The 10709-nt window shown below is 33.4% G+C and overlaps 2 protein-coding genes across 2 annotated transcripts; both read left to right on the top strand.

Moving 5' to 3' along the window:
* The first annotated feature begins 2690 nt into the window (after positions 1–2690).
* LOC105802197 (geranylgeranyl pyrophosphate synthase, chloroplastic) lies at positions 2691–4400 on the top strand. Its single transcript, XM_012633693.2, has one exon. The coding sequence runs from the start codon at positions 3015–3017 to the stop codon at positions 4131–4133; it is 1119 nt and encodes a 372-aa protein (XP_012489147.1). The 5' UTR covers positions 2691–3014; the 3' UTR covers positions 4134–4400.
* A 2269-nt stretch (positions 4401–6669) lies between these two features.
* Positions 6670–9763, top strand: LOC105802198 (pentatricopeptide repeat-containing protein At2g01390). Its single transcript, XM_012633694.2, has 2 exons — positions 6670–7598; positions 8344–9763. The coding sequence occupies exons 1-2, from the start codon at positions 6869–6871 to the stop codon at positions 9348–9350; spliced, it is 1737 nt and encodes a 578-aa protein (XP_012489148.1). The 5' UTR covers positions 6670–6868; the 3' UTR covers positions 9351–9763.
* The last annotated feature ends 946 nt before the right edge of the window (positions 9764–10709 follow it).

Raw genomic sequence — 10709 nt, 5'->3', positions numbered from 1 at the left:
ACCATGGAGCCGTGGCAATAGGCTCAAAGTTTTGACGAAGGCTTTCGTTATGGTCAAATGACCACAAACTTGGTGGAGGGGATCAACGCTATGTTATTAAAAACACGGCATATTCCAATTTCATTTGTCTTCTCTGCTATGTTCTACAGGTTGGCTACCTTGATGCCAAGAATGGGTCAGCAACAAGTGAACCAGATGGAGGCGGGACACGTCTTTGTCGAAGATGTTAGGGATGCAATGGTTGCAAACCATCGGATGGCGAGGTCGATGACAGTAGAAGTATATTCACGAAATAATGAAACGTTTCGAGTTACAGAGACCATCGGTCGTGACCGTGACCGCATTCCCGTCTATTCATCGGCCTAGAGATTGAACTTACGCCTGTGACCGCATTCCCGTCTATGGGAAGCCCGAGTTGTACTGCAATATCCTCTAGAGTGACGGTACACTCTCCGCACGGCAAATAAAATGTGTGGGTCTCCGGACGCCATCGCTCGACTAAGGCGAAAATCAAGTCGTATCGCAGATCAAAAGTCCGGATCAATGCCGCTGATCCGAACCCGACTAACTCTAAGTATGGTATTAGGCGTTCATCTGGTAAAAACCCTAAACTATTAACACGGCCCCTCAATACGTGGTACGGACCCTGACATTATTAAATTAGCAAAATAGTTAATACAATATAATTTAATTCAACAAATAACATGAATATCAAATAAAAATTTTATTACCATCTCATTAATAGTACTTGATATGTGATTATTATTAATCAGAGAACCCATTTCGCAAATCGCAATTAAAAAATGGATTCGTTTAATTTGTTTCAAAAAATCAATAAATCTGTTAAATAAATAAAAATCAAATAAAATTACATTATATAAAATTACATTATATAAAAATTAAATGAGTTAACAAGAACTATATGATTAAAAATTTCATTATAATTAAACTTTTAATAAAATAATTTTTATTTTTTATAAACTTATATGTTAAACTCACCAAATACTAAACTAAACACAACAATTTATAACTTAATCCTAAATTACTAATAAATTTTAATATTTTTAAAAATAAAAAAATAATATTTTATTAAATTTTATTAATATTTTTAATTCATTGGCGCCTCTGAGATATGCGCCATTACAAAAAATGTACCATTTCCGTAAATAATCTATCTGACAACCTATTTCAGTACTAATTTTTTTAACCTATTTCAGTAAAAAAACTCGATATCTAAAGTAATAAACACTTAATCAAAATTGTACCTTTTTTCGATTTGTTTAGGATAAACGTTTTGACCAAGTAATCTTTTTCGTTATCCTCAAGCTCACATGTACAGAGTGTGAATTCATTTGGAATCAGAAAACATTTAACAAAAATTACCAGTGAGGTAATTTTACAATTTCTCTAAACTTTTAAACTGAGTTGTAAATAAGAAAAATATATCTAAAAAGAGAATTTTGTCTGACCTGACACTCTCTTTTATATAGGGAGAGTTAAATTATTATTAAACTTAATTACTTTAATATTAAATATTATTAAATTAATAAAATACTATTAACATAAATATTAAATTAAATTAAATATTAAATCTATTAAAATAATATCATTTTTGAAATAATTAATTTAAAATCAATTTTTCTGATAGAGTCTTAATATGAGTGTAATTCTTCCACTAGTCAACCATCGAGAACTCACCGTCGTGACTATTTTCCGGCCATTGGAATGCCGCAGTCGCGGTCGCCGGTATCTTGAGCTGGTACGATTTTGGCTGATTCGGTCCGGTCCAGCCATCAGTTGGACCGTTCGACTGATTTCACATACTATGCCCGGTTCGATTAGTTTTTGAATTTTGCTCTCGATTTTTGGACTCTTGCATCCTTTCCGGTAAATAATTAAAAAAATTAACCCATTTCCGTAAATAAAGTTGGAAACGGGCCTTTATTGGTAAAATGTTATGATTTTAGTCTTAAAATCCAAAAAATTTAATCTAAAACATTAAATTAAAATTTACAATGCATTAAAAAAATGTTCCGATGCTAAAGAGACTATTAATATGGAGCTTTCAGTAGATTTATCCTTAAAGCATTAAAATTTTATAAATTTAGATAAAGGACCACAACAATAAATTTAATTTAAGCGAGAATTTAAAAATAGGGTAAATTAAGAAAAAAGAAGAAGCAAATTTCTTTTAGTAAAATATGTCTTTTTTTTAATATATAGGAAACTAAGTCAATTTTAAAAGAGAAATAAAAATATTTTCTGTTGATGTATTTGAAAACACGTTTTATAAAACACATTTTCTTTAATAACTCGACAAATCAATTCATTTATTCAAATGATTAAATGTTTGTGATTTTCTCTTTAATTATATTTCTATTTTTCGTTTCAAGTTATTTTAAACTTTTTTAATTTTTAATTAATGTATAACATAATGTTAAATATAAAAATATAATTTTATATTTAAAATCAACTTATTTCTTTAAATAGGAGAAAAAACTACTTACTCTGCTAAATATTTTTAAAAATTTACCTTTTTATCTAATTTACTCTTAAAAAATATGCAATATTATAAATTTTTTAAAAGAATCTGTACGGCTGGGATTGCAAAAGAAGCCAACGTTACACGAAGCTTTAAAACCTAATCTCCATATCCTATATTTGTCGGCTTCTCTTTCCACCTCCATTTCCATATAATGCTCAATACTCATCCGTTTCCATTCACGTATATACTGCTCATCCACTTCCCCCACTTCCCCACACATATCCTTCATTTCCCAGATCTGTGCCACTTTTTACTTCTTTTTTATTATTATTCATTTTATGCTATTTTCCAATGTCCCAACTCCCCATACCCATTGCTTGACTTCATGACCGGTTTTTGTGTTTTCATAGTGGAATTTGCATTGCAAAGATTTTGGTTTTTTTAGCTTTCATTGTAATTAGCTTGTTTTTGCTTCTACATCAAACAAAGATCCCATCTTTTAAATACCCAAAGAGAGGAAAAGAAAAATATGGCTTCGGTGAATCTGTGTTCTTGGGTTCAATCTTACTCCATTTTCAACCAAGCTTCTAGATCCAAATATTCTCTTTTGCCCAGATCCCTTCCATTCAACCCCCTCATGAATCTGTCATCTTCAACCTCCAAAACACGCGGCTTTGCATCTATTCCTTCAATTTGCTCGGTCATTACCAAAGGAGACGCGGTCAAGGAAGAAGAAGAACAACAGCAGCCTCAAAACCCAAGCTTTGATTTCAAAACTTACATGGTTCAAAAGGCCACTATGATTAACCAAGCCCTGGACTCTGCTGTTTCACTCCGTGAACCTGTTAAAATCCATGAAGCAATGCGTTACTCTCTTTTGGCAGGTGGCAAAAGGGTCCGACCGGTGCTTTGTTTAGCTGCTTGTGAGCTTGTTGGTGGCCAAGAATCCATGGCTATGCCAGCAGCTTGTGCTGTTGAAATGATTCATACTATGTCTTTAATCCACGATGATCTTCCTTGCATGGACAACGATGATCTTCGGAGAGGGAAACCAACTAATCACAAAGTTTTTGGTGAGGATATCGCTGTCTTAGCTGGGGATGCTCTTTTAGCTTTTGCTTTTGAACATGTAGCTGTTTCTACAGTTGGTGTTACGCCTGGTAGGATTGTAAGGGCAATTGGAGAATTAGCTAAATCTATTGGGGCTGAAGGGTTGGTGGCTGGTCAAGTTGTGGATATAAATAGTGAGGGACTAACAGATGTGGGGTTGGATCATTTAGAATTCATTCATGTTCATAAAACTGCTGCTTTGCTTGAAGCTGCTGTAGTTTTGGGGGCAATTCTTGGAGGTGGATGTGATGAAGATGTGGAAAGGTTGAGGAAATTTGCAAGGTATATTGGGCTTTTGTTTCAGGTTGTGGATGACATTCTCGATGTGACAAAATCATCTAAGGAATTAGGGAAGACTGCAGGAAAAGATTTGTTGGCTGATAAAGTCACTTATCCAAAGTTGATTGGAATAGAGAAGTCAAAGGAGTTTGCAGAGAAATTGAGAAGTGATTCATTAGAGTTGCTCCAAGGATTTGATTCTGAGAAAGCTGCCCCTTTGATTGCTTTGGCTAATTACATAGCTTACAGGCAAAACTAACTCTTTTGTTTTTGTTGGTGTATAATTCTTATTCTTGTTGGTTTAGATGAGGTTGAATTGTCTAAAACATTTGTTTAGACGAAAAGGCCTTGATTTGATGCTTCTTGTTATGTTTGATACAAAAGGCTTTGTGAAAGAAGCAGGAGAAATAGTTCTAATGTTGGATGTATTCTTCTACAAGGATGATAATGATAGAATTTCGTTTTTCTCTTTGTTGCTGTAATTTATATTATATAAAGTTCCCATTAAATTGGGATTTAATTGTTAGTTCTTCCTCAATTGATGGTCTTATGAGTTCTTACATATATGGTGATCTCTATAAAGAATAGTTGTATGGAATTGGGTGTTTGAATTTGGAAAATTTTCATTACTATCCACGGCTTATGTATGGTACTGCAGATTTTAGTTTATTCAGGGACAGATTAGGCATATTTTGTGACAAATTGCCTGCTGTAACACTGCCTCTGCTGATCCTTCCCCATTTATTTGTAGGATACTATCAAGTTAACAAATGCACATCTTGATCGATGCAGTTCAATGAAATGAAAATTTTCAGGACAAAGCTTGTACTGCTCTAATGTTATATTCAAATTACTTATTGGATATATTTTTGAAATGTTTATTACCTGGTAATGGTATTTTCTGGCTTGTATGCATATATAAGCTAGAACATGATCCGTGTAGGTTAAAGTGGAATCTCGAGGTAAGCAATGGAAAACGAGATGTTTGTGAATCAACTGAAGCCAAGTGGTTGGAAGCTGCAGAATCAAGCTGCAGTAAAGTTGAAACTTGATGCTAATATGGTATTTACGTTCAGTATGGTAGTTTTGCTTGGTTACTTGATGCTGTATTGCTTAATTTGAGGGCCAAAAGTGCTCTGATCCTTGGCAGCTATGTTACTTGGATTTAGGTGCACATGTCGTAAACAGGTATGTTCAATGTTTTAAAGTTCGTTTCTGTTAAATTTAAAGGGTTCTTGGAAGATCATATCCCATACTTATATGCTGGGGATCGGACTAGGACATTTTCAAGAAAAATAAAGAGACAGAGCAACATAGTATGGCAGATACTAGCTAGTTGTAATTGTAATCTGCAACTTTTGGGTATAAGGATTTCATTTTCTGCAGGTATTTGATTTCTGGGATTTGTCTGCTGCTATTAAAGTAGTAATGCATGTGCATTTATCTATCCCAAGAGTCCTAGCAGTTGGTTCTTTGACTCAATTTTCACCAATGCTTCTTGCCTGTGCAATTCAAATATCGGATCTACTTGCCCTCCAGGGTCAGCTGACTTATAAATTTGAATGACCATCAGATGTCTCCCCCACATCATTGCACGTTTGGTCATCATTCCCGCGTACTCTAACATCCCCTTGAGACTTTGTCATCCAAAAATGATTTCTCCTTTAAGAGAGTTCTTTTGCTCTCACAAGGATTCTCTTAATCTGGTGGTGTTTGTTTCGATCTGAGAGAAGCTCCCTTTTGGATGACTAAGCCCCGAGACTTGTGAGTGTCCAAAATGGACAATATGTTGAGTGCTGTCCAAATTTCAGTATGTGCAACAATTGGGAGAGTTGTCCGAATCCCGATCACCACATAAATAACATGATGATCGGTGTGGTTCTTGCTCTTAGTTGAGATGTTAGCAGTTGAGTCTTTCAAGAATAACACTTGGAAAGATTTTGTTAAAAACGTGGCATCGTTGATCAATGGATGGAGATCAGAGTATGAAAGGGAGCATTAGGCAATTCTATTTTGATTCCTCCTGGCAAACTATTATTACTATAACTAGCAAGATGTCTCTGGTTTTCCCCACGGAAATTTAATAGCGTTTGTAAGTTGTAACATGATGTTATGATTGAAATTTTCTGTTTTTACATCTTTTTTTCCCCCTTAATATCTTTGGCATATGCAGCTTAAGGATAATTCAAGGGCTTACATGCTATGAGGATTTAAGATAGTATAGATATAACAATAGGAAATGAGAAATTGTTAATAGCTTGAGGAAAAAAACAACAGAAAACCCAACAAAAATAAGAAGAGGAAGAAGCTCGAAACTTGAAAGTTGTCTATCAAGAAAAGAAAAAAATAAATGTATACTCTGAAGCTTAAAACTTATTGACAATTAATCTGGATTGGAAATTTTAAATTCATTGGTTGCCATTTTAAAATTTTATTATCAATGTCAAATTTATGGACGAATATTATTTTAAAAACGTGTATTTTTGCTCAATAATATATTTTGTCTGAAATTTAATCAAGCTTTAATAATATTGTCGGATTAAAATAATTATTCAATACCTAAATTTGATTATAATGTTCAATTTAGTATTTAAATTCTTTTATTTCAATTTAGCATTTAAGTTTGTTTCAATATTTAATTTGGTATTTAATTTTTAATTTAATATTTGTATTTTTTTTCTTAGATAAATATATAAGTTTCGATTTAAGTTCAATTTAGTATTTAAATTTTTTTTATCTCAAGAAATAAGTATAAATATTCATTGTGCCATGCGATCATATGCGGTTGGTATGGGACTTAAAAAGGTACCAAATTCAAGTACCAAATTGAAAATCTTCTCAAGCTTTTCGACATTTTGTATTGGCCTCAAGCCTTTCCAGGTTAAATAAATCAGCAGTCTCCCAGCGGTCGTCAACTCCTCTCGGCTCCTCAGCCATTGGGATTAAAAAGCAGAAGCTTTTCCATGAAAAACCTCTCATCTGTGATCTCACTACATGTTGAGAATAAATTATCTCCATGGACTTGCTGCAAAATTCAGAAATTGGAATCGTCCCCTCAAATTTTTACATTCCCTTCATCAAAACAAACGCAGAACACCACGCACCAAACATAAGTTTACCAAAGCCTTGAAAACTCCAATGAAACCATTTGATGTTGAGCCAAAAGTTTACATGAGAGACACGATCTCAAACATTTACAAAATCCTCAAGTACTCAACTTGGGAATCGGCTGAAACCCAACTGAAACAGTTACCCATCAGATGGGACTCTTTTACAGTCAACCAAGTCCTCAAAACCCACCCACCAATGGAAAAAGCTTGGCTTTTTTTCAACTGGGTTGGTAAAGTTAAAAGCTTTAAGCATGACCAGTTCACTTACACAACAATGCTTGACATTTTTGGAGAAGCTGGGAGGGTTTCATCAATGAAGTATTTATTTCAGCAAATGCAAGAAAAAGGCTTAAAAATTGATGCTGTTACTTATACTTCGATTTTGCATTGGCTTTCAAAGAGTGGAGATGTTGATGGGGCCGTGGAAACGTGGGAGGAAATGAGAGGAAAAGGATGTTTTCCCACTGTTGTTTCATATACAGCTTATATGAAAGTTTTGTTTGATAATCAAAGAGTTAAGGAAGGTACTGCTGTTTATAAGGAGATGCTTCAGTCTGGTATTTCTCCAAATTGTCACACTTATACAGTGCTAATGGAGTATCTCTTTGGGGCTGGTAAGTTGATGAAGGACTATTTTGAGTATTGCTGGCTTCCTGTTTGTTGATATGTCTAAATGAGATGCACAATTGCTCTGTTGCCTATAATGATGTAGCTAGTTGTAATTTAATGACTGTATATGTAATTAAAACGTTGACAGTGCATCAAATATAAAGTTAGGATGTTCATATGCATAGGTAACACCGCTTTCATGGCATTGTATGTTTTAATTAATGAGGAATGAATGTTCTGTTCATGATACTCTCTTTGGTTCATTTGAGAGATTTTAAGGTAATGAGAAACACCAATGTCAAGGGAGGGGAGGAGAGCCCAAGAGAACATGGTTGGATCTTTTTGTTCAAACAAGGCCTAGTTTGAATGCTTGATGTAATTTTCTTGAATCTTTTTGCGCATCTGATTTCATGCTTCATATCCGAGCATGCTATCTATTGAAAACTCAGATTATCTAAAACTCTTGAAAACTTCAGCATTATGGTAAAGGCCCAAATGGTGTGATGACTCGCATTCATAGCCTCTTCATCTTTTTTATTTTAAGATCATATTTTTAAGTGGTCACAATAGTACAATTAATGTGAAAGCTTATATCTGAGTTTGTCAATAGTTTTCTTTGATCAAGAAATGTACTTGTACATTTTTTTTGTGGTTTGGCATTATAAGAGATGAATGAATTTGCTTTGGCTATATCTAGCTGTCTTTGCTGGAGTATAATGCTTACAAGGATGATGTTGGTGGTGGATCCAGGCAAGTACGAAGAAGCCCTTGAGATTTTCAGCAAAATGCAAGAAGCCAGAGTTAAGCCTGACAAAGCTGCATGCAATATTTTGGTTGAGAAATGTTGCAAAGCAGGGGAGACATGGCCAATTATCCAAATCCTTCAGTACATGAAAGAAAATCATCTTGTCCTCCGGTACCCCATATTTCTATTAGCTCTTGAAACTTTTAAAGCTGCTGGCGAGAGAGATGCCCTCCTCAGGCAAGTTCATCCTCATATCTCTGTTGAATGCATTGACAATGAAAGGGTAGTTGAGTATAAAGGAAATGATTTTGAAGATCCTTCAAGTTTAGACAGAGGACTAGTGTGGGTTCTCTTGAAAAAGCAAAATCTTCAAGCTGTTGACAGTTTACTTACTGAATTGATGGATAAGAATATAAAGTTGGACTCTGAACTGATGTCCGCCATCGTACACGTAAATTGTGGTCACTGTAGGGTGGATGGTGCTTTATTGACCTTCAAATACAGTGTGAAAACAGGTATAAAACTTGAGAGAACTGCGTATCTTGCTTTGATAGGCTGTTTAATACGATCAAACACGTTTACTGATATAGTTGAGATAGTTGTGGAAATGACTAGCACCGGACATTCTCTTGGAGTTTATCTAGCTTCACTACTAATTTATAGGCTTGGTTGTGCTAGAAGGCCAACTTGTGCCGCAAAGATTTTTGATTCACTGCCTGATGATCAGAAATGTGTTGCTACCTACACTGCTTTGGTTGGCGTCTACTTTGCTGCTGGCACTGCTGATAAAGGACTTAAAATATACAAAACAATGCGAAAGAAAGGGATTTATCCTTCTTTAGGCACATATTGTGTTCTAGTAGCTGGTCTTGAGAAACTCAGTAGAGTCTCAAATGCAGAAACATATAGGAAGGAAAAGAAAAGCCTACGGAAGGATGCTTATTTCCGCGAATCCATTCCTATGGAGGAAAAGATCTGTGACCTCCTATTTGCTAGAGATGTGGTATCTTGATGAACTCGTCAGATTCTATTCGGAGATTAAATATCAATCGCAAGACAAAGTTACCGCTACTATTTCAAGGTGTTCATGACTCAAAATCTGGATTTTATTTGCAGACTCGTTTTAATGGAAGTGTTTCCAATGGAAGATTACTGAAAATCTAGAGGGAAAAAGTGTGGTTGATTTAGTCCACAGATTCAATCTATTTTCTGTTGATCATACTGATAGGACTTGTTGATGACATGTTGAACAAATGTGTGTTACATTTTGAATGTGATCCCAAGTGCCAGCGATTTACAAAGGCTTCTATGGTCTGTGATTCTTGATGAATCACACAACATTGACTAATCTTCTTGTCTTTTTAACTGCAATGGCTGAAACATGGTTAAACTTCAATTATCATTTTGAACACTTACATTTTTTAACATTTTTTTTTCTATTATCATTTCAAATTAGAATGATTTATTTTTGTTCACATAAATAAAAAATGATTATATTTCTTATTTTGTTTTTCTCCCACTTGTCTCTGCTATCAAATATGTTAAGAATTAATTTTCTTTTCATTTTTCGGTCTCTATCTATTTCCCTACATTTTGACTGGATAAGCATATCCTAAATATGCATCTTTATATTTTCATATATATATATATATATATATATTTATAATTTAATCTTTCTACTATTATTTTAAAGTATTTATACTTTTTAAATTCAAAATTTAAGGTTCAATTTTAATATATTAATTTTTTTGTTAAATTCATTAAGGTGACATTTTGCAATTAAAATAATACACGTGTTATAATGAAACTGAATTTAACATAAGAATTTTAATAGTTTTAGTAATTGTAAAGGACTAAATTCTAAATATACAAAGAGTATAAGAACTTGAAGGATATTTTACCCTTAAATGTTTCAAGTTATATTTATTACATTGGTTTTCATGTTTATAATAAAAAAATTATCATAAAATTGAGTTCGAACTCTTAGTTTTACAAATTTACTTGGACAATAATAACATGTTCGTTTTTGGACTTTGGATAATACTTTTAATTTAATAGATGTAGACCCTAAATCTTTCCCACTGAATTTTTACTCTCAATCTTGTTTTTAACTCCATAGCTTTTAACATTAAAAATAATATACTATTAATTTAATATTTGAGTTTGATTTCAATATATAATTTAGTATTCAAATTAAACAACATCCCAATAAAAATTTAGCATGCTCTAGTAAAGAAAAATATAGGTTCTTAATTGGAAAAAAAAAACTTAAGTACCAAATTGAATATTAAATTTAAACTCAGGTACTAAATAGTATATTAAACCAGAAAAAGCTATTGCTTTTGCATGTTTAACTGATAGTCTCACCATA

This window comes from Gossypium raimondii, chromosome 11 (genome assembly GCF_025698545.1).
Source record: "Gossypium raimondii isolate GPD5lz chromosome 11, ASM2569854v1, whole genome shotgun sequence".
Lineage (NCBI taxonomy): Eukaryota > Viridiplantae > Streptophyta > Magnoliopsida > Malvales > Malvaceae > Gossypium > Gossypium raimondii.
Note: the sequence above shows the minus strand (reverse complement) of the source record. Positions and strands in the feature narration are given on the sequence as shown.

Coding starts and splice junctions, on each gene's coding strand:
- LOC105802197 (XM_012633693.2), top strand. CDS start 3,015: ATGGCTTCGGTGAATCTGTGTTCTTGGGTTCAATCTTACTCCATTTTC.
- LOC105802198 (XM_012633694.2), top strand. CDS start 6,869: ATGTTGAGAATAAATTATCTCCATGGACTTGCTGCAAAATTCAGAAAT. Junction 7,599..8,343: donor GGAGTATCTCTTTGGGGCTG/GTAAGTTGATGA, acceptor TGGTGGATCCAG/GCAAGTACGAAGAAGCCCTT.